Source organism: Pocillopora damicornis, chromosome 4, assembly GCF_964200805.1.
Source record: "Pocillopora damicornis chromosome 4, jaPocDami1.2, whole genome shotgun sequence".
In the NCBI taxonomy this organism is placed as follows: domain Eukaryota; kingdom Metazoa; phylum Cnidaria; class Anthozoa; order Scleractinia; family Pocilloporidae; genus Pocillopora; species Pocillopora damicornis.
This window is the reverse complement of record NC_142673.1, coordinates 3,435,175-3,458,383: the sequence shown is the minus strand read 5'-3', so window position 1 is coordinate 3,458,383 and position 23,209 is coordinate 3,435,175. Positions and strand designations below refer to the sequence as shown.

General features: G+C 40.1%; 3 protein-coding genes across 3 annotated transcripts in view; 2 read left to right on the top strand and 1 right to left on the bottom strand.

Annotated features, from left to right (window-relative positions):
- Positions 1-8,273, top strand: part of LOC113679382 (axonemal dynein light chain domain-containing protein 1) — a 14,796-nt gene extending 6,523 nt beyond the window's left edge. Inside the window, exons 14-27 of the mRNA XM_089205475.1 lie at positions 135-172; positions 303-364; positions 550-722; positions 967-1,062; positions 1,407-1,465; positions 1,939-2,128; positions 2,650-2,819; positions 3,470-3,737; positions 4,331-4,597; positions 4,943-5,152; positions 5,556-5,894; positions 6,403-6,448; positions 6,679-6,754; positions 7,552-8,273. Of these exons, the coding sequence (XP_089061601.1) occupies positions 135-172; positions 303-364; positions 550-722; positions 967-1,062; positions 1,407-1,465; positions 1,939-2,128; positions 2,650-2,819; positions 3,470-3,737; positions 4,331-4,597; positions 4,943-5,152; positions 5,556-5,894; positions 6,403-6,448; positions 6,679-6,754; positions 7,552-7,840 (2,283 nt within the window). The 3' untranslated portion in view covers positions 7,841-8,273. The remainder of the gene's footprint in view (positions 1-134; positions 173-302; positions 365-549; positions 723-966; positions 1,063-1,406; positions 1,466-1,938; positions 2,129-2,649; positions 2,820-3,469; positions 3,738-4,330; positions 4,598-4,942; positions 5,153-5,555; positions 5,895-6,402; positions 6,449-6,678; positions 6,755-7,551) is intronic.
- LOC113679378 (uncharacterized) lies at positions 8,146-12,586 on the bottom strand. The gene is made up of 5 exons (XM_089205534.1): positions 12,417-12,586; positions 10,856-12,296; positions 10,293-10,542; positions 9,425-9,617; positions 8,146-9,074 (listed from the first exon to the last, which is right to left on the bottom strand). Exons 2-5 carry the CDS (start codon positions 12,180-12,182, stop codon positions 8,808-8,810), a joined length of 2,037 nt encoding a protein of 678 aa, XP_089061660.1. The 5' UTR covers positions 12,183-12,296; positions 12,417-12,586; the 3' UTR covers positions 8,146-8,807.
- LOC113679361 (uncharacterized) lies at positions 12,374-23,209 on the top strand. Its single transcript, XM_027196312.2, has 6 exons — positions 12,374-14,582; positions 15,184-15,442; positions 16,048-16,276; positions 16,367-16,572; positions 16,843-17,079; positions 19,405-23,209. Exons 1-6 carry the CDS (start codon positions 12,977-12,979, stop codon positions 20,894-20,896), a joined length of 4,029 nt encoding a protein of 1,342 aa, XP_027052113.2. The 5' UTR covers positions 12,374-12,976; the 3' UTR covers positions 20,897-23,209.

The following is a 23,209-nucleotide window of genomic DNA, read 5'->3' as shown; positions in this document are numbered from 1 at the left end:
AATGAATTTAAAAATTCTTTTTGTATCATTTTGAGCATGAAAATCGGAAAACTTCGTTTGTAATTTCGAAAAAAAAGGAGCCGATGCTGTCGACCTTGGTTATTAACGCGTGTCTCGTTTGCATTCTATTTTAGCTGCACGAGGCACTGGAAGAATCCGATAAGAACGCTAGGTAAGTTTCAGTGGTCATACAGTTAAAGAAATCTTGGTTGTTGCAATCTTTAAACAAACCGTTTTCCATGTGAGGATCCAGAAATCCATTCAATTGCTAATATTAATCCGTTTTTTGTCACGCCTTTTAGCTTGATTTCAGAATACCACGACTTGTACGAGCTACAAAGAAAGAGACTTGAGGACCTCGTTGGTGAGTACTCTTAACGCTATTTTAGCAATGATTTTGTATTTTGCACGCACTTGTTACGAACACTTTTTTAGAAAAGGGTAAAGATTGTTTTGCTCACAGCTACTTCCTGCCTTCCCTGGTAAATGTTTAAACGTTTGCTTGGAACCTTTTCATAATAATGGTAGTACCTTTTTTCCCTTGCACAGGCAAATTAACTGAAGAACGTGATTTGTGGAGCAGTGCAGCCTATACCCTTTCCCTAAAGGTCACAGACAAACATTCGTTAAACACTGCTAAGAAATTACACCTTTGTGAAAAAGCCTGGGCCAAGTTGAGCCGACACTTTGCAATATTCTTGAGTGAAAAGGACAGTATACAGGTTTGCAGAACCCTTTTTTTCTTTCTCTCTAATATGACCTATTTTTTGTTCTCCTCAGAGTTTTTACAAATTTAATCGTTCTTCTTGACTAGTTCACGGCTTTTAGTTTTCTGGCATGGCTAAAATTTTGAAGTCTCTGTTCTGTAGTTTGTAGTTTTCTTCCTGAAATGTACCACTTTCCCTGTTTATTTTTTGGTCTTGAAAGTTAAAAATGCCGATAACTTTCTCTTGCTTTGTATTTCAGCTGGAGACCTTGACTCATCATGTTCAGAAGTGGAAAGAGCTCTCCGATAAGTTTAACAAAAAACTCGTTTCCTCTGAAGAAGAAATGAAAATCAGGGTCAGTTTGCTGGAATTTGTTTGGTGTTTAATTTGTTTTTTTAGTTTAGAGCACGAAGTTTATATTCTTATTGAACTGGCTATGTGTGCAGGGAGCCTGGTAGGTCTACAAGTATGTGTATTTTAACCTTACGCTATGTTGGTGCAAGGATTTAAAACAAACTTTATTTGGATACACATTGTTTTGTTTGGAGTGTGACGGTCATCGACTACGCCCTTTAAAAATTTTGTCATGCGTGAAAAGTACCATAGCGGGTTGTGAAAGGCGGTTATCATCCGAATATCTTGGTAGTTGTAAGAGTTGTAGACTTGTTATTTATTTGTAATTTGTTTGGTCTAATATAGCTTGAAAGACTGATAGGTCAACTTCATAGATGGAAGAAGGAGTTTCTCAAAATTGTCAAGTAAGTGAGAACGTTATACCATTCTTGTCTTGGCAGGAGTAATGTTACCAATGGAAGGATACATCATTGTCTGTGTTGTCTGAAGTGTTGAAAACATTGTCATAAATTTAACAGATAAATTGTTAGTAAGGCATGCAGTTATTGGGAAAACCTCTTCCCTTAGGAGAAAAAGTATTCCAACATGAATCATTTAAGTTGTTTGTTGAGATGAGATACTTAAGCTTTATCGCTGGGACTTACAATGAGGCAAATCTTAGCTACAGGTCTCTTCCCTAGTCGCCATGTTCGTTCTTGTTCAAAAACGGGTCTTGCGGTTCGTCTCAATGCGAACATCACACAAATTCAAATCAGTTTAAAAAGCGAGTTTACAAAGCGAGTTGCCGCCTTGTGTGTAGGGGTCTTCGTAGGAGAAAAGACTTAACCAAAATTATAGAGTTTCTAATAAGGAAAACACTTATACTGTTTCCGTTCAGTTATGATAATGGCAGTGTGCGTCCCCCTGACGAGCAGTTTATCAAGAATTTATCCGAGGATTTGAAATCATGGGAGGAGACATTGAACCAAGAGGCAGAGCATTTCACAGGGGAGACACTCCTATCACGTGAAGACGAACTGTACCAGATGAACAGGGAGGTGGATGGATGGACTGATGTGGCGCTTAAGGTAAACAAATAATGACACAGGGGGTGGGGTAGGTGAGGTATTTTATTTATAGGGCTTAGCCACACTGAAAGAGATGTTCCCCTCCTGTGCAAGTTGAACCGTAGGTCGGGGAGCTTAAATTTCAATTGATCGGATTTGGCCACACCGTAAGTTGGGGGCTCTTCCTTTGAGCAGGTTTGGCCACACCGAAAGAGTCGATTCTTGCCTTTGCTAGGAAAAACGGAATTCCATAATTCGCAATTACACGCGTGCAAATTGCACGCAAGGTGCTAGACTTCCCATGCGTTTAGTGTAAGTCTGCTCAAAGGTTACAAATGACGCCGAGAACCGTTCTTTTTAAACGTCAAGTTGCAAAAGGAGAAGGGTCGTCATCTTTAAAAACAACACATTGCTAAAGTAATCCTGCCTATACCTTGTTCTTGCCACTAAAGTGTTTTGGTGAAGGCCACATATATAATGATAATAAGATCACATTGATATGAAATTTCTAGTTTGTAAACGAGTTTTGCCACGTTTTTCAGGTATTCAGCCGCCACGAAGCTGACGATGGAACAAGATGGCTGCAACACGAAGTGATGTCCCAGTTGAACCAAGAAGTAGATCGCTTACATCAGCAGTATCACGTAAGAATTATCGGAGAAAACGGAGTGGCTAAAGGGATTATTGATCTGGTGAATCCAATCGAAACATGGTGAGCAGATTTTGTCTGTCTATGTAAGTGGAGGTGTGTTGATTCATTGACGTGACTTGTACTTTAAAAGACATGCGTGTCTTAAAACAAATTTTTTGTATAAGAAATATGGACTGCTGTTGTGTTATTTAAATTAAGAATAATATTGTTATTGTCCTCGTTAATCTGTTCTCGAATGTGATGTCGCTTACTATAATTCTCATTGTGTTAAGTGTTTTAGATATATAAGACTTGAAGCTGTTTTATCAGCGAGAGGCTCACACATTTGCTCAGCGAGTTTTCTTAAGCAAGTTTCCCCCTAACTTCTCAACACTATCTTCCGCTCGGTGATCAAGCCACAAAACTCGCTTGAACTTGTCAACCAACCATTGTAACCCTAAAGATGCAAAACTTACACTAACGGCGACTTAATCACTCGCCTTTTTCGGTGTTGGAGTCTTTCTGTTTCATGCGTCAGATTCTTTGAATAGTCATTAAAATAATTAGATGATCTTCAAATAAAGTTTTGAAAACATGTCCAGGGGCAGACTGAAAAAGAGCAATGTGCTCCTTAATGTGATAATTTCGTTTGCTTGTATCAGCTATTTTAACTCCATCCGTTACGTAACATTAACCTTTGTCCAACCATTAAAATATTTTTTTATCCTAAGGGGAAACAAACTTAATACTGTCCTAAATGGAGGTGACATGCTGCTCGACGCGGACTGGATACGACTTTCGGATCAGGTACGCGAAGAATGGGCTGATCACCTCACTGAAACGCTTGCTCTGATTGGCTCAACGCAGAAGGAAGGTGCTCGGTTGAGCGGAGAGGAGGAAAATCCAGTGAACGTGGAAGAAGTTTTTAAAAAAACTGTTAAATGGCTGTCAGCGACAACAAATGGGATTGACAACGAGGATGCCAAAGTTGTTGAAAGAGTAGGTTGAAAAAAATATCATTTTTCTTCTATGTTGCACGGTGTTTTTAAACAGAATATGTTTAAGTTAACTTGTGGGCTTGTTAAGTTTGGTGTTGAGATTTTGAGAAAAGTGATTTTCGTGTACAGGCAAGGCTGCTTTCCATGTCTTCTACAGTTACGTGAACTTTCAGAACTTTCAGAACTTTCAGAACTTTCAGAACTTTCAGAACTTTCAGAACTTTCAGAACTTTCAGAACTTTCAGAACTTTCAGAACTTTCAGAACTTTCAGAACTTTCAGAACTTTCAGAACTTTCAGAACTTTCAGAACTTTCAGAACTTTCAGAACTTTCAGAACTTTCAGAACTTTCAGAACTTTCAGAACTTTCAGAACTTTCAGAGCTTTCAGAACTTTCAGAACTTTCAGAAAAAGAGAGCATCCTTTAAGTAAAGTTATTTCACCTCTGACTTCGTCACTCTCTTTTTCCGGTCCTTGAGGCAATTTCCGTGTACGTTGTTACCATGCTTAACTTGTTCCATTCGTTTAAGTTCTAGTTTTATGACACCTAATCAAGAAGTGCTCTAATTTGTTTTTTGGTGATCGTTGTTACTAGGTTACACAACTTCACAGCGCTATGATTCGCTGGATGATCACAGTTCTCCTTCGCCTGACTCCAGACATGGAGGACAAAGAACTGGAAGAGATTAACAAAGAGACAGATGATCAAGAGGTGGATGCCTCTCTAGGAGGTGGAGAAATCCTGCTTCAAGCCATTCCTGAGGAAATATGCAGTCGGGCGCAGAGGCTGTTTGAAGAACTGAGAAAGTTTTCTGGTCTTTTGGCAAAATGCTGCTCTGATCTGGTAATAGATTTGATGCAGGTAAGGAAAATGCGAGCAAATGCATGATGCTCGTTCCGTAATACGCGCCTCCAAAAGTAACCACCTTGTCAGCTGAGCCAATTTCGCGGTAAGGTCCTCATTAATAATGACTGAGAAGTAAATAGAGCTTGATGTTTAATTGCACAGAAATGTTACACCGGCTCTAAGTTGAAGGCTTTAGTTGTACTTTGTAAGGTTTCCCTTCTCCTCTTGAAAACGTTCAGAGTTTAAAACGCACATTCAGAGCTATTGTTCTGCTCAATTTTATTATTTACTTTTTTTTACCACCTTCTCGTCTCCGATTTCTTCACACTTTGCTTGAGGTAACCATATTATGTTTTACAGGAAAAGTGCGATCAAGGTGATGAACACGCAGATATGGACTTTAAAGATCTTAAGCGGCTGAGTGTGGAATGTGAAGGTTGGATACGAACTGCTCGGTTGCTCATCCAGGATGTTATGGGAGAGGACTTTGTCTTTGAAGATGTTTCTGCGAACACGAAGAAAGGGGCTGATAGAGCGGTGTCTACGGATTCTAAAGTCACTGAAACTGAGGTAAAATTGAAATAATGTACGTGTTTTTGCTTTTACGTTGTCGTGTTATGACGCAATAGAATCTTGTCTCTTCTCTTTCTTTTATTTGTGTGGTTAAGTGATACGGTTACTGAACTTTAACTCTCGTTTTGCCCTCAGATATTTTCGCATGGGTTAATAAGAGACGTTTCAAGGGATTTTTGTTTGGGTGTAACAAAAGTTATAGTTTAAGAAAGATGTCTTTCTTTTTAGTCTCGAGTGTTCAGAAATAAACAGGGATACGAACCTCGGACCGCCATAATTCACGGTTCGAGGCTCAATCATCGAGCCACAGAGAACTCGATGCTAAGCCCGATCTTCTACCAAATTGAAGCTCTGTATTAATAAATGACGCACACTTATGTAAATCTGTTATTTATTTAAGGCTGAAGATAGCGATACTAAGCAAATTGAAAAAGTGGAGGAAGCAGAGCCAGTGAAAGAAGCAGAAAAACAAGACGCTGACAAACTTGGAGCTGTTCTTGAAGTTCAGGAGGACTCAGCGAAAGAACAAGCAACCGTGGAAACTACTGACACATCTGATGTTACTGAACCTGCTGTAGACACCAGCGAGGAAACAAAAGGGGATGAGTCTGGGAAAGGGCCTGATGAAGCTCTTCTTGTCGAAGGGCCAGACCAAGAACAGGACGCATCCCGGATGCACGTGCTTGGACATGATGATAATATAAGAACCAAGTCCCTCGAGGAGCTTCCTCCAGACCAGGTACTTTTTATCACAATAGTATTACAGTACTGAATATTATATAACTTATCATTCGTTTTTTCATTTCTGGGTGACGACTGCCGCAGTGACCAAAGCCAAGCTACTTTTTCTCTAATTGGCACGTATATGGAAAGTTTTTGTAGTCTCAGTCAGACGTAATCTCCTGGTTTATTTTACTTATTTATATTTTTTTGTCGGTATGTTGGTAAAAAAGATATGTTGGTTTGTCGTAATAGTCAGGCAAAGATGGTGCTAAAATTATGCTATTGTGAGGCATTTTCAGGTCAGAGAGCACAAGGTCTCTACCATCAAAAGAAAAAACAAAAGTGAGCCAGTATCTAGTCAACGGGCAGTGACAACTGTTTCGACCTCATCAGGCTTCATCGGCATGGCGCAGGTTTCCCGCCGCTTGGAAAAAAGTATAGATGCAAGTTTGGTAATCCAGTGACACAAGTCAGTAAAACATCCTTGTAAGGTGATGTAATTTTCTCTATTTGTCTTTTGACAGGAGCTAGAACTGCTGACTGTTCCTGAAGGCGAAGGTCAATTGCCTGGTGAGTGCATTTTTGTTCTATATCTAGATACAAATGTGCTGCACTCTTTGAAATGTTTGTTGGAAACCTTACTAGTAAACGAAAAATTTTTTCATATCGTCAAGGACATTTTTAGAGTTTTCTAACGATCAGTTGAACGTTATTAGTAGAGAAGAAGGCTTGGGTTTACTCACGTTGTTTAGAAGCAAAAACAGCATGATGATAAAGATGTTTTTCCATGTTTCCTTCAGCTCGCTCTCCGTCACCAGATACCAAGAAGGCTCTGGAAGCCCTCGCTGCTGTAGAAAGACTTCAAGCACAGCTACTGTAAGTTGTTTCGTGTAATATCTGCAAAGACTCTGTAAGTTGTCCGTCATTTACCTTCATGCAAAAGTCTGGATTTGTCTCTGGCCCTTTTTAGTCATGGTCCTTTCCAAAAGTTTTGAAGCGTATTCTCTAAACTCTTTTGAAATTGCTGCAAAACACCCCAAACAGAAAGTGAATGTTGGCGTCCTCGGTCTAGGCGATTCAAATTGCGTCATAATTACGATGGCGGTTGGTCATGCTCTGACGCGCGTGCTCACACTATGACAGTTTGTCTTCTTCAACACGTGCGCACGCATAAAATGTGACATTGCAACGGTGAGAGTTTGTCTTGTTCTAACGCACGTAGTCAAGACGGGAAGGGGAATTTTTTAAGAAAACTAGAACTTATTTTCATGGACGCCGTCCTCGGTGTTACCTTTCTGACTGCTTCACGTCTCAAATTGATCACAACGATGACTCGTCTTGTTCTAACTCGCGTTTGTTGTCTAACGCGCGTCGGCGCGCAAAAAATGCATCACAATTGCACCGGCGGTTCATCTATTCGTCTCAGGTCCCCACAACTCATATTCCCATGAGATTTGAAATAAGTCAAAGACAAGTTGTTGATATTAACCGGAGGAGAGCGGGAAACTTTGCGGGGTCAGTGTGTTACCTTGATGAGAATTGAAACAAGATCACTTGAGCTAGTTTTCGGTCGCAGTTTTGTTAAAAAAATATGGAATTAATTGGAAGAACTTTCAAATCCGCGATAGGAAAATGTGTTCATTTGCCTACATTTTTTTTGTTGAATGACGCAGGGAAACAGAAGAGAGAGCCCAAGCGGCCGAAGAGCGAGCTATCCAAGCTGAAACTGACCTGAAACAAGCTCTAGAAAAAATCCGAGCCCTTGAACGGTCAGCGTCCCGCGCAAGTGCGACATCGGCAGGGGAATCTCAGACACCTGCGGACAGACCGGTCAGCACTAGCATGTCAAAGCGACCCACCTCTCAAGCCTCCACTGTGCAGGCGCAGACGCCTCAGCCTCCACGAACAGCTTCCCAGCAATCGACAAGGCCCTCAACTCGGGCATCAACAAAGAAAAAATAATTTGTTATGTAAAAAGTTGCGATGTAACATTATCAAGGAGTAAGTGACAGAAGATTCACCAACACTCAACCTTTGTAAATACACAACAGTGAAAAAACGAAGTCCCTCAGATTTTGAAAGACTTCTAGGTTTGAAATAGGTATTGTATTTATTTTTATATCAGTCAAACAACTCCGCGCATAATTTATTTTGACTATGATTTGCGTTGATCAAGTTTAGCGACCTCTTTTTCATCGGTAACTCTTTCCGTACATGTATATATGGAAACCCTTCCATTGCTACCAAACAACAAAAAGAACCAGAAGTCATAAACAACCTATTTTATTGGTTTTTAAGTAAACAAACCAATGGGCTTGGCATTGGTAACAACCGAAAAAGCTAACTTAAATTTGTCTTCAGCTCTTTATCGAATACAGAAGAAAAAATTTAAAAAGTCCTCTGTGAGTTGCAAAATCACCATTTCTCAACAGTTTTTGACTGTTGCTGTACATGCCTAAAAGATAAAACCGTACTCTCACCAGCAAGTTGTTCTTGACAAGTGTCACGCGCCCTCCGCTCGCCTGAACAAAAATAATGATTAAAAAAAATGGCGCGTATTGTGCTGGCTAGACAGGAGCGTTTGTCAAGGAAAATTTTCTCCCTGTAGTTAGTATCAATAAGAAAATTTCAACGTCATCTGGTGAGGGAACTTTGCTGTACTGAGCAGAATTTTCCCAACAACCTCCCAAAATGTGTCTTAATCAAATAATCTAAACTGGAAATTTTCGTTCTTTGGTAGTTTTTCCCTGAGCCTCTGTTCAAATTTTGGCATGTTACTTTAAGGTCGAGGATCTTTTCAAGAAAATCAATTTCTTGTATTTTCGTGTCTACTTTACCAGTTGCTAGTGTGGTTGATTCGTGTTTCTTAGCAACGCATTAGGGTCACACTGGTTGGTGTGAACACGCCCGGCTATTTTCAAAGCACTGTCTAACGCCACCAAAATACCCTCCTTAGACTAAACCAGGAATGTTTTGGGACTTCATTCCCTTTAGTTAGCTTTCGGATGTCATCAGGGGATCGGAATTCTGGCCGACGTCGAACGATTTTCTTAGAGTATGGCCTGAAAGATTTTTCACACATGGGATTCATGAAGAACTGTAAACGAAATTCCTGTCCATTTCTGGTGAAATTGTAATTTCCGTCTTTTCGAAGAAAAGCAGTCTCAAGATCTTCTTGCTTGGCATCTGAATCGTTCTGAAATAGAAGGAAATTATGACCTGGATAAGCTTAGATGTCGAAATAAGTGCTTGTCATGGGATTTTGTGCTGTGTCGGGCCGATAGGTATAACGCAAGTTTTATGAAAGGGCCAACTCTAAATTTTCACTTAATCGCCTCGCTATGTTCGACACCAATTTCAAAAATAAATTTGTTCTTGCTAGTAATTTTCTTAGGAAGTGTTTGAGTGAACCTCGACTTCGTGTAATAGACTCAGTCCTCCCGGCCCGCTCGTTCTAACATGGCGAAAGGTGAATTTGTAGCTACCACCTAACTTAGGCGACTCTTGTCATAACCGAAGCTAAGTTTTTCCTTTTTCAGATTATACCTCTCTTCCATATTTGACCCAGTCGCCGTTCTCCTCTTTTCTATACCAGAGCCAATGAGTGTCCAGACTGTTGCCTTGTTGATTGATGCACGAGTCTGTAGTCAGTCTTCTCATGTCTGCTCTATGATAACTTTTTTGTATCTTCATGCTTTCAAAGTCAAGTTTTACGGTGTCTTTGATTTGCGATCTATATCTACATATTGCATCAAGAAAGGTACACGTAAATCACATGAGTTAGACTGTGCTGGAATGTCTAAATTATAGATAAATCGTTGCAACTGTTTTGAATTATCGCAGTAGGAAGCTAAGTCTCCTTTGCAGCCGTTGTTGGGTCCCATCACGCAGCGCCATCTCTTCCGCGTTGCGTGACGAGACCAAACAACGTCTCCTAGGGAGACCCCAGGTAGCTACCCCAACATATCCTGTGGGTTAAAACACTTTTATATTGAGTGTCGTAAAACCAAGCCAAAGTATTCAAAACGGCTAATGAGAAGAAAGAAAAATACCTATTATAACTCGATGAGAACTTAAAAGGAAAACCATCCAAATTACCCTACGAGTGGGAAAACGCCGAGGCCGAAGCCAAGGCGTGATTGGATTAAGTTTTCTGATCGGTTGAGAAAGTGGCGCGGGTTTTGGGGATCAATCTCAGAACGAAGTAGAGCAAAACAAATGCAATCACGAATTGATTTTGACACCCAATTGAAAATTGCCCTATTTGCAAAGCAGGTTAGGTGGAAAAAGGACATGCCATTTTTCTTGCAAAGTTAATTCACCAACGTAGGAAGGTAGAGCGCTTGGTACGCACAACATGGAAATCAAATTGTTTGGGATAATGCGGCCCTCATACATGTACACTTAAACTTACGTTTCCCTGTAAGATTTGACTACTATGTCTATCTCTGTTGAAGTAATGGTGTCGTTCACTGGATCACAAAAGAACTCTTCTATCTTCCTGTTGTCTTCTTCACTAAAACTTCTCCACCCCTCTAGGGACATGCGATATTGCCAGTGATAGGGGAGGGGACAGTGGTGGCCGTCACACTTGCTTCTCTGTTGACATGTTCCAGTTATGTAATCGGGACAGATGTGGGCCTGCGAGTTTTGGTGAATGTGCCCTGAAGAAATATATACAGGAATCTTTCAGGGAATTCTTATTTTCATCTTTGACTTTACTGATCAATATCATTTATTTACTAACACTGATTTTTATCTCTGATATCAGATTAGCCCGACTTCTGGAGAGAGACAAAGATTCTCTATTGCAACGGTCCTACACCAACATTTTACTGCAAGAGGTTCTTCCAGTTATGCACCTGTAAAAGCCCCTCCCTTCACCCTCGCCCCCCACCCCACCCCTCGCTCAGCCATGCGCTCAGAAAACCAAGAGATGTCTCTTAGTAAGGTTAGTTACAATTGAATTTTCCTCACCTTCAGTTACATTCTCAGATGTATGCTCCGTAGAGTCATCCTTTTTCGCTTTCCCACGATTACGAAGGCTCATTTCGTCGTTCGTCATCTTTCTTCGTGAGCCTTCGTAACTTGTCGTATTCCGAGAGGTAGACCTTCTTTCCCGTTGATTATCCCTTTTGTTCCGATCCTCTTTCGATGCAGCTAATGATCGTATGACACATTGCTTCCCATCAATTTCTGAGAAAAATGTTCCAGTGAGCCGATTGCGATATCTATAGGCTATCAGAAATGCCAGGAAAATAAACATACTGCTTCCAACTCCAGTTGGGGTGAAAAAATAAATTTGTTCGCCTTTTACTTGCTCTTCCATATAGCCGCAAATAAGCCATGGATAACACCATGTGTAACCAACCGAAGATATGTCGAACGAAAATTCCGCAAAGTAGTATGTTGCCTTCGACAAAATGGGCACAATTACGAAAATGAAATACTCCAAAAATGCGTAAAGCATTTTTGTAAATAAACTCCATAACAGTTTTACTACTGTAGAATTAATAAAGATCTGCCAACACCTGTACAGACCTGATGCAATGGAGACAAGGTTTAGCCAGATAAAAATTCCGACTGCTCTAAAGATAGCAAAGACTGCGTAGATAATGATACGCAGGAGGGAGGTGACAATCTGAAGTAAAGGGTCACATAATAACAAAACGTCGTGTAGTGTTTGCAACAACGGGTGCAGCAGGAATGCAGCAATACTATAAGTAAGCTCCAAAAGTTGAAATAAAAATCGAATAACCGTCAAAATTTTGAGAAAGAAGATTATGGCGATGATCGCGAGGACCGCTGTGACTGTGTACTTTCCGCCTGGAGTGTAATCGCTTGTGAGAAGAAACAGCCTTCGACAGAGTTCGCAAAAGCCCCTCACATATACTTCGCTGTCTCGCAGTTTCGCTTTTAAAGCTCTAGAAATACGATTTACTTTACGTGAAAACGCTTGGGAAATCGGTGTCCAAACATGTTTTCTGGTTTCCTCTTCACATTTTGTGTAAAAATGCTTGGGTAAAGTTATGACCCACATCATGGACTGTTTGTAGTCGTAATAACACATCTGTCGAACCCAGTCGACCATGGACACAATCATTATGCCTACTTGTGTATAAGCGACGGATATTGCCTCGAAAATTGCGACGAAGAAGTTAACCATTGATGAAATCATGGCAATAATGGCTTCAATAAAGTGCTGTGAGCCTGTTCGAAGCCGGTGCAATGAATTCATCATCACATGTGGAAGATTCTTGTAGGACAATGCGGGTTTCTGTCGAGACGTCTTGTCGTTGTCCATGCTTCGACAGTTTCAGTGAAGCCTGTGTTTTTGCTGTTTTGATTTATGAATTATAGCCTCTTTGGGTTTAACCCTCTCTCCATAACTCGAGTATTAATGAACTCCTTAGATTTCCTATGCGATTTTTAAACGATAGAAACCATTTAGGAAAACCTGTCGGTCATGAATCTGATCACAGCAAAAAATTATCGAAGTGAAATATTGTGCATCTATTAATTTAAATCACATTCTCACCAGCGCATTAATTATGTGCATCCTTTCACTTGCCATGAACAACAAAACACCTTTCAAACAACCGTTCTATAGCGTTCATTTCCATTTGACGAGGTTTGACATTAAACGAGGGCCTAAATTCTGTTTCGTGTGACGGAAAGCGTCGAACATTTTTTTCGAAGCGTGAATATCGAGCAAGAGACATAGTTTTGACCTTTGGAATTGCGTTACCCGTTTTGACACAAAATGTAAATGAAAGGTCATGCTAGACTTAACGCTTTCAGTGATGCAAAAGTCCAAAAGTAACTTAATATGTTAAATTTACGGACAGATCGAATTGAACAGTTGACGTTTCTTGAATTAATTCGTCTGAGTCGTTAGTCATTTCGGTGTCGCTGTGTAAGACTTAGCAGACGGAAAATTGCACGTTAGTATGAGGAATTTCATGTACATGTTCAAGTAGTGAAAAACTGTTCCCCTTCTATACCCCGCTCAGGAACAATCTGAGAAATTCTGAGAAACTGCAGTACCCAGTTTCGTTTCCGAGAAACGTAATTATCTTTGAGACATTGAAAGACAAAATGGCAGATGACCACGTTTTGCAAACTAAACTCTTCAATTTCATTTGCGGTAGCGGAGGTTTTGTCGACTTAACTGTTCTTTTGAAATCATCGTCGCCTCTAGGAAGCAGAAAATCCAAAGAATCAGCCAAGAAATGGTTGGAAAGTCGTCAGGGACCTCGAGCTGGGTTCGCCTGCGTCAAAGATCAAAATGGCAAAATCGTTGGTGTCCGAGTTGATTTGCGAAAGAAAGTTTGTTATCGATATGCGACTAAAGGCATTTGTCGCTTTCGACGACGTAAGCAAGGCAACTGCAAATACTGGCACATTTGTAAAACTTTCGTGGAGGGGAGATGTGACGACTTTTGTGAGCTTTCCCATGATTTTTACAGCGACGATAACTGGGAAATAGCGGAAGACCTCGACCTTCCCGAATATAAATATTCAAACGGGGCAATGAAGAAAATTGTATCCTGGAGTTTGCCACAGGTTTGCGAGTTGTATCAAAGAAATGAATGCACATGGAGCCAATGTCCATATATTCATGTTTGTGCCCAGTTTATTGAAGAATCTTCACATTCAAATTGTGGCTTGTCACATGACTTGGAGGATTCTCATAACTTTATGATTCTCGAGAGATACGATTTGGTACCACCCAGTCAAGTAATAAACATTAATTTTGTTCGATCCAATGTCTTGATTCTGGAGGAACAGAAACGCATCAATCTGCGGAGTAAAATCTTAGTGCATGAGGAACAGCAAGTCGATGACATACTAAACTATAAAATGCCAAGAGCAGCCTCCATTAGCTGTATACCTACGGAAATTGAACCGGAAACAATGCATTTAAAATCCAACATGTTAAGAGCAAGTGCCGCTGTTACTTCACAGGCTTCATTACCATCCTCACAAACTCGAAGTGTTCCCTCGACCCCTTGTTTTCTAACCGAGTGGAGAGTATTCGAATGTCTGTGCAAAGAGTATGGCTCATCAGCCTCTATCCAAAATATTGCAGGGCGAAAGGATTTATTTCCTCAAGGAGTAGAGAGCGCCGTAAGATGGTTTCGTGAAATGACCCAGGGAAGCTTCTTGATAACCAGAGGCAGCCAAGGAACGATTACAGGAGTTAGGGCTTTCTCTGCAAGAGCTCGCATTTGTGTGAGTTACAATGAGAACGGAAGATGCCATAGATCTGACTGCTCATTTCTGCATATTTGTAGAGATTTTGTCACTGACTCTTGTAGCAATGGCGTAACATGTCCGCTAAATCACCACTTTCACAATCAGAGAGACGAGGCCTTTCTGACCAGGATCAAGCTTGACCAGTTTACCGAACAGCAGCTCCAACAGCTCGTTCTTTCTTCAACGCCTCGGATTTGTGTAGAGTACAACAATGGTATTTGCAACCGTGGTGACGACTGCAACAGGATTCACATGTGTTGTGGTCATATCAGGAAGTGTTGCGGTGATATGAAAGAATGCGGCTTGGATCATGAGGAAGCCATGGATACCAAACACACTCAAGCAGTTCTTGGGCGTTATTTGTTACACAATGTTGGAAAACATGAAGCAATTGCGATGATTCTTGATGATAAACTTTGTCTTTCAGGCAAAGAGAAAGCGAAGGGTCAGTACTTGTTTGTGCTCTTCCTCTTTATATACTAACAGCGACCCGTGGGAAGTCCAAATTAAGTGGTTCGTTTTAGCGTGCTTATATTATGAGAAAATTTATTATAATTGTACTGAGAGGAGAACGGTTTTTCAAGAATCATACGTGTGATTTCAAATCACAAATATAATTCTCGACAAATAGTGCACGACACGTTGTTCAATTATTACTTTTTTTGCTTCTATTTACTATACCTGTTGGGAATTAAATTCATCCTTACAATAACGAAAGCAAAAATCAGCAAAAATCGCCACACGACGGCTTATTATCTCTCATTTCCAGAAATTTGATCAGTTACTTTGCTTTGAAATCTATTTGGTCGTTTGTTTTTAGTGTCGGTTTTCTCGTTAGGTGGGAAAAAGATGAGATTTAGAGTAAAAAATGGTGCGATTCGTGAATAAATCCTGTGGCCGAGAGCCAATCAAACTGCAAGATCACCAACGATTTCAAAATGGATGTGATTAAGTGTTTTACAGATTAATATTAATTTGAATGGTTTTTAATATTCATTTTACTCATAAGAACATTTTTTTTTCATCACCATGCATAACATTTGCAGGACACATTCACAAGGATAAGCCAGATGCTTACATCTGCTCAAGATTTCTTATTGACGAATGTAAAAAAGGCACAGGATGCCCAGAACATCACTTATCTCAGCCGTATCACTGGCAGTATCATGGGTTTGGGTCCGATGAATGGAAAAGTTTTGGTGACGTGGACAACTTTACATTGGAGAAGCTCTACTGTGATGTAAATGTCGAGGCACCAGTTGATTTCAAGCCAGCACAATCCCTTGAAGTCTTCTCTCTTCAAAGGCAAGTAAATGAAATGGTTCACAATACTTTTTTCTTTATCGATGGAGTTGGTGGTCAAGACGTTAGTTCCAACAACTAATCACCGTGGTAAAGGAAGATAGTGTGGCCTCCACCTTTTACTTTGCCCGAAGTTATAAATCGTTTTGATATACGCACAAAGTTGATGTTGAGTTAAAACGTACTATTTACCACGGAAAATCTGAAATCCAAATCTGAAATTGGCGCTGCTTGAATGTTCACTCTTGATTTTAGTGTAAAGTAGACTTATAATTGGTCAAAAGTGGAGTGCTCATGGCCATGGAACTTTTGGATATGTAGATATTAGAAAAAAGTCACTCCTAGAAATTATATTGTAGTAAATATCTTTGAAAATGTGAACTGACTTAGAAAGCTGAGAAGCAGCGATTAAAATGAAGCAGTTTTATAACACTGGTTCTATAACAAGTTAACGCGTTTGAAAAGCCATCTCTGGGGAGAGTCAGGACAATTTTGTAAATCTCTCGAAAACACTTAAAAGGTCATACCGACAACAGACCATCGGATGAAAAGTCAATTTTTGTGAACTCACCTCAGGAATTTATTTTTTCTTTGATCATAAATTTCAGAGTGGGAATTCGTCCTCTTGCCGATGGATATGAAGTCAAGATCGACGTTAATAATATGACTTTGTCCATTTTGCAAAGTTCACCACCATTCCGCTCATTCGCCGGAGAACTAAGGCGACTGTCCACCATTGCTTATGAAACTTTTCCTTGTGGTGTCATGGGTACAAATTGGAAATGGTACTGGGAAGACAATGGCAATGTTTGGCGTACGTACGATAAAGATCATTCGGTAAGTTCGAATAAATGTCTTACCTGGTTAATCTAGGCTATGGAGAAAATAAAATACGAAAATAAACTTAAATGTGTTTTGCTCTTTTAGGGAAGCGTTCTGCAGGGCCATATAGAGAAAGCTTTTCTCGATGGCCGCCCCAATTACACGTTTAAAACCTCAGAGCACGAATACAACTTGGTATTTAATTCAGCAAGTAACATGCATCAAATAAATCTGAAACATGGAACCAAGAGGGCGGTTAAAAGACGACCCGAAAAAGCTTTAACAAATGAAGACATGGAAGACTTGATATGGTATGTACATATTGCGGTTTTATCGCTGTCAGCGTGCAGAAATCCAAATGATCAGTAATCTTTTTTTCCTTCCTTAGTTTTCCCGTCTTTTTCGAAAACTAAACACACCACGAAATATAAATACTGTTACCAGTTATCAAAGACTGTTACAGGGGTTCTTGATTTTCAAAAAGCATTCATGAAGCGGGAAAGGGAGGGAGAGAAATGGGGATCACCTTGTTTCATGACATTCTCAGTTACAAGTTTTTTCATCTTTTTCCATTTCTGTAGGGCGCACGGGGATTCCTCCAGGAGGAGAAAGATAGAAAACAGAACGGCTATGTATAACGTTCCAAACCACTGGTCTTCCATGCCACCCGATGGACAGTATATTCGCGCCATGTTAACGACATCATCAAAGGAATATAAAGAAGTGGAACAATTGTTCCGAAAGTCGATGAACGACCACATTTCAATTGAAAGGATCGAGCGTGTACAGAACCCTTTCATGTGGGAGAAGTATTGCAGGTGAGAAGGAAAACAGAACTTGGAAGAAAATGTATGGAAATGTATAAAATGAGAGCAGAAAGTTATACAGCCATAAACTTGCACAAAGTATTAATAGAAATTTAGATATAGAGGATATAACACGGTGTAGAGACGATATCAATTTTAGAATATAAAACTCATATCTTTGAGCTGACCTGTGATTCTCTTTTTATTTTAAGGACAGTAAATATACATGACAAAGATTGAAAAGCTTTCTTTAATACAATTACTGAGTATAAATGGTAACAAACTACCCCTTGCCCAAATTATAAAAAGGTTCTTATATAACACCATCATTTGGATCAAAATGATGTGAACTGGTTTTTGATAAGCTTCATAAAAATTCGATTCCTGACTTTGACATGAATCATCAGATACTTTTATTTTCAAGCTCTTTTCAGTACGAACCTTTCAAGGCTGTTAAGCACGAACATTTATCTTTTTCTCGTCGTAAGTTTCGAGAATTTCTTGAAAATATTTAGATCGACAGAGTTTTATCAACATTTATTTTTGTCTCCTCGCAATTTTCGAGAAATTCCTTTAAAATCTTTAGATCAGGCGGGGATCGAAGCGTCGTTTTTCAATATGACCACTCGTGTTACATACGGAAAATACGCCACTCCCGGATGTGGTAGCCACATTGATTCTACCAGTATTTGAGTTTCCGGTAATACACTCCCATCCATATAATAAATTCATTTATTGTTTTTTTAGAGGGCACGGTAACGAATCTTGCAATCTGATTGGTTCTTTACCCGGTCAGTATTTTCCTATCTCTGCCCACGGGCCACGGTAACGCTTTCGTGAGTCGCCGAGTACATCCCAACTTTCGTTGTCATTTTTCATAAATATACCTCGTTTTCCGGCTGGGCAGTATTTTTAAGCAAACACGTCGGTCACTACCTCAAGCCGATAAATAACTTATGAATCCTCCCTTTTCTCTCTATCAAATCACTTTGGTTGACAGAAAAATATTGGTTTCAGAATGAATTTGTATAAACAATAGTGTCATTACGTTGGTTGACAAGCGGCCTAAAAACCGTCTGCAATTAATTTTAATCGTTCACAAAAAGTACCCAGAAAGTTGAAACGTGAGGTATTTGGTTACAGTTAAACTGAACGATGGAACTTTCATTCATTGAATATCTGAATTTTCTCGAGCAATTTGTTCATAGTAAAAAAAAGCGAGCGAAGTTTTAATTTAAGTTCTACAACAAATATACGCTCCTGGTGAGTCTTTCCAATTCCGTTCAATTTGGACATTTGTACCTTAAATTGCACAACGGAAATTGAAGGAATTGAGAAAAGGCTGCATTAAATTCCCTTGTGTCTCGTTGGAGTGTGCCGTTCGAATTTAGTTTTTGTGAAGGAAAGATCAGAGTTAAACACGCCATTACAGCAAACAAACGAGCAAACTCTCACAACTTCAAAATAAAAAATTGAATTTACTCACAATTACTTTCCTCACCGTTTACTTAATGAACAGAGGTAAATCTTCGTACATGAATGAATGGTCGACGATAGTAAATAATACTTTCCGTTAGATCATTAACTGATTTCTAAGAAAACATTGTCGTGACAGTCCTTGCCAAACTAGTTCTGTTGGTTTTCAAATGTTCCTACGATTTTTTTTTCTGCGCGCTCTCTAATTGACAGGTGTCAGATTGTGACAGATACTTGCAAAAATAATGTTTCAAAGTTTGTTTGGAAGCCTTTTAAATCACCTTTATCGTTACGGAAATGAAAATGTTTCGCTGAGGCATCTCTCTTAAATTTGCATCACCTCTATTTTAACTGCCATTTACTCACTCAAAAATTGTTCAGTTTATGGAAGATCTTGCCGTATTTACGGCCATAAGTCATTCGGGTGCTTTCGGAAAGAATTTCGTCAAGTTTAAAAACAATAAATATGTTATTTACCGGCTAAGGGTCGGTCCGTATGGTGAAAAACTGTGACCTCGGTCTTGAAAATGCTGCCCTCGGCCTACGGCCTCGGGCAGTATTTTCAAGACCTCGGTCACAGTTTTTCACCATACGGACCTCCCAGCCGGCAAATAACATATATATATTTAAATGTAGGGAAATTGAATGAAACGTGCACACTTGGCACACTTGAGATGACATTCTTAATATGTCTATTGATAATTATGCATTTTGCACCAAATAAAGTTCCTTAAATACTTGAAGGTCTCTTGTGGGTAAGACTAGGGACACTTTAAGATTGGAATTTAGGGGCAAATGAATGATCAGCAATAGCCATTATCTTTTGTCACCTGCAATAAATCCTTTGTTTCCTCTTGTTAGGAAGAAACAGAACATGAGGCTAATAGCAAGGAGGAATCGACAGGCTGTCAATGAGAAGAACTTGTTTCATGGAACCACTCCAGACTCGGTGGAGGCCATCTGCAAACAAAACTTTGATTGGCGTCTGCACGGTAAAAACGCATCTAAGTATGGTGAAGGAAGCTATTTTGCAGTGAATGCATCATACAGCCATTCCTACGCAAAGAGAGATGACAATATGTTTCAATTCATGTTCTTGACCAAAGTTCTCGTTGGTTCATATACAGAAGGTCACTCCAGTTATCGAAGACCACCGCCGAAGCAACCATCAGATCCCGCCAGCGATTTGTACGACTCTTGTGTAGATAACACGTCCAATCCCACAATCTTTGTGGTCTTTGACACCGATCAGTTCTACCCAGACTACATAATCCAATATTCATCTGCTCAGCCGAAGGCACCCACAAAAAATACGATAGCAAAGCCCCAGCCGAAACCTGTAAGTGCTCACACTTCTCTTAATAGCCTCAGCACAGTATCTAAACCGCGCCTACTTGCCGGCAACAGCAGCAGCTATTTAGCTCCCTCTGTATCTGCTAAGCCAAAGGCACCCACTCGAAAGACGGCAGCAGGACCCCAGCCGAAACGTGCGAGTTCTCACACTTCTCTTAATAGCCTCAGCACAGCATCTAAACCGAGCTTACCTGCCGGCAAAAGCAACAGCTATTTAGCTCCCTCTGTATCTGCTAAGCCAAAGGCACCCACTCAAAATACTGCAACAAGAACCCAGCCGAAACGTGCAAGTTCTCACACTTCTCTTAATAGCCTCAACACAGCATCTAAACCGAACCTACCTGCCGGCAACAGTAGCAGCAATTTGGCTCCAGCTGTATTTGCTCAGCTGAGGACACCCACTCGAAATACTGCAGAAAGAACCCAGCCGAAACGTACAAGTTCTTACACTTCCCTTAATAGCCTCAGCACAGTCTCTAAACCGAGCCTTCCTGCCGGCTACTTAGCTCCAGCTGTATCAAGATCTGGTAGTGCTAGCACCAACGCAACTACCCTCTCAAGCCGTGTTGGTGCAGCTCTCAACGCCAATGGATCTACAGTTTCCCAAGCTACCTCGCTGCAACAACCAACAACTACAATGTCAGCATCTCTAACCTCTCAAACGTATCCTAGAGGAAATTTGAAGCCGCAACCCACCAGTTTCAGTGGGCTTGGTTCTACATCTCGGTCGAGTGGATCTCCCGTGAGTGATAACAAGCGAACTGTGTCCCAAACAAAACCGGGAACAAACCTTGTGTCCAGGCCTACAACTGCTCAAACAAACCACCAGGGGATTCCAAAGAAACTACCCATCACATCCTGTAATGTACACGAAACAGGTGCAAGTAGCAGCTCATCAACCATAAGAAGCCGGACAAACACAAATAACGTAGACGAAGCATCTTCCTCGAGCCGATTGTCCGGAGATTTGAAAAAGAAAAAGGACTGCATGATCATGTGACGTAAAAGTGCATTCTCTAAACCTTTTTAGGTGAGAACTCCTTTATTTTCAGGTTTTCGCAAATTACTGACGATACAAATGTCTACAAAGAAAAAAAAAAAAATAGGGTAAAACAATTTCATTCTACCGCCTAGCTCTAAAATCTTTTGCCTGATTTTATCACTGCGTAGTCAGGTTTGTTTTCTACCGGCAAACAGTCTTGGTTACTGTAGTTACTCGATACAGCCCAGCAGATGGGAAGTCTATCAAGACCCAACGCCGTCTACGAATAAACGCTGCACCCAATCGCAGGAATGCGATGTTAATTGGAAGATTAATTAAGCAGAGGAACAAGTACGGCACACCGCAGTAATCCTTACCGGTCATGCCCAGTTCGTGGACACATAACCTGCAAGAGAATTTCGATTCCGTCTCAGCAAGAAAAAGTAAGATGTTACAACTTTGTTAAAAATGATTTGAAGAAATTTGATTCTAGAAGGAAGCCGTCATGGAATTATTGCCGCACGGCCAAGAGGCACAGAATTCAATGAGAGGCCTCGGCCAGTCCTGGCCATAGCGTTAAATCCATTGAATAAGGTAGAAATGAATTTTTAGCGGGAGACCGTTGTAAATTAACAATGAAAGTTTGCTTTAGGATGAAAAAAAACTGCTAGAGAATCTTCTATTTCCTTTTCCACTCAGAATATGTATAATTTTGCTGAAATCTGTAGACTTTTTGTGGCAAAAATTATGATTTTGTTACACCTTAAAACAAAACCAACTAATTTGGGTGGATGCCATATTTGCTCGACAATTGTCTTTTTTTTGCCGATTATTCGTTTCAATTTTTGAATTTTTTTAGATCATAATTCAAGCGTGAGTGAATAAAAATCTAATCGTTTTAAACACACGAAAGATGATTTCGCGCGCGCAGCAGGTTTCCTATTTCTGCTGTTCAAAGGATAAATGTTTGGTATTGGCCTCAGGAAAAGAGGAAACGATTCTTCGAGATATACCTGATTTCTTCAAGTCTAACTTCCAAGAACCAAAAAGTCATCAATCCAAAAAGAAAATGCGAATAGGCTAGTTGGCCTTGGAAATATTCATAAAAACGGCAAGAGATGCATGTGAAAGGTACGTGAAGTGCGGGCAGGTAGTCACGAGATTAATGCGAGTCAAACTTAAGCGCAAGACAATTAGGTGTTCAATCTTGCGATTCTTCGAGTTAAGTGTGAATAATATGATAAGTTTAACCATGATACGTAAAAAAAAAAAAAAGAAAAACAAGCAAAAAGATAAACAAAAGGGTAAACGAATGAACAAACAGTCACCTCCACATCTGAGTCACGTTACGTTTATTTCCGTAGGGACATTTGGCTGTTGGGATCGGTGTGGTGGTTATATGCCTGTGAAGAATGTAGCTCTCGTTTAAATTAACCCGGCGTACACTTTCGTTTTTACTTTACTCTGCTCTCTTATCGACCAACAACATTTAGAAAGTAAATTCGCGCAAAACATGACGCCACCGACTCGCTTTTTAGCCTTTCAAATTTTCTGTGTTGTGTGCTGGCTTTTCTTCTTTTTTTTTTTTGGCGAGGATAGTTTTTTCATTCGCCCAAAGTTTTGTCTTTCTTTCTTTTTTGACAGCTTGCTATAAAAAGAAACTAAATTACAGTAAAAATTGGCTGAGCAGGGTTCTACGAAGATGACAGCTTGTGACCAAAACGTCTGTATGTTTTTATTTATCGCTAATTAGTCACGCTAGAGTCATAAACCTTTGATCAAAGTTTTCAGTGTTTTTTTTTTACCATTGCTACTCTTATTACCATTATTGTTATTATCATTATTCTTACTAATATACTTCTGTTGTCTTGAGAGCGATCTTATGCCGTTTTTCTCAATTTCCATCGATTGCAAAACTCTAATATCAACAATTGTCAGTCGCGTGCCATTTGGTCGCGATGTATTTCAGTTGAGATTTACACCTTCCATAAACCAACTGCGTAACGCTAGAGCGATGAACCCACCAAAGACGAAATTCATTGTCGCCACAACACCGATAGTCATCAAGACCATCCACGTAAATTGGAAGATGAAAATGAAAACCAGGTACAGAAGATGAACAGAGAATCCAACAATCTTCCAATAAATTGGCCTGGAGTAATAAGCGCATTCAATTGCGACAGAGATCAGAAAAAACATGGCTACCACGTGTATTGCTCTCACAAACGCTCGGCCAGCGGAAGAACGGCCATTCAGGGTATCTAGTTTGTCTTGAATGAACTGCTTTTGTTCAACACAGGCGGCATGTAATGAATAAAGATGCATCTTAAT

Bases quoted from the DNA above. Each gene is read 5' to 3' on its own strand.
- LOC113679378 (XM_089205534.1), bottom strand. From the start codon at position 12,182: ATGGACAACGACAAGACGTCTCGACAGAAACCCGCATTGTCCTACAAG. The intron at 10,543-10,855 runs GTGAGGAAAATT...ATATTTCTTCAG, and splicing joins ATCTGAGAATGTAACTGAAG to GGCACATTCACCAAAACTCG. The intron at 9,075-9,424 runs GTATAATCTGAA...CTTCTATTTCAG, and splicing joins GGGTCAAATATGGAAGAGAG to AACGATTCAGATGCCAAGCA.
- LOC113679361 (XM_027196312.2), top strand. From the start codon at position 12,977: ATGGCAGATGACCACGTTTTGCAAACTAAACTCTTCAATTTCATTTGC. The intron at 14,583-15,183 runs GTCAGTACTTGT...TAACATTTGCAG, and splicing joins AGGCAAAGAGAAAGCGAAGG to GACACATTCACAAGGATAAG. The intron at 15,443-16,047 runs GCAAGTAAATGA...CATAAATTTCAG, and splicing joins GAAGTCTTCTCTCTTCAAAG to AGTGGGAATTCGTCCTCTTG.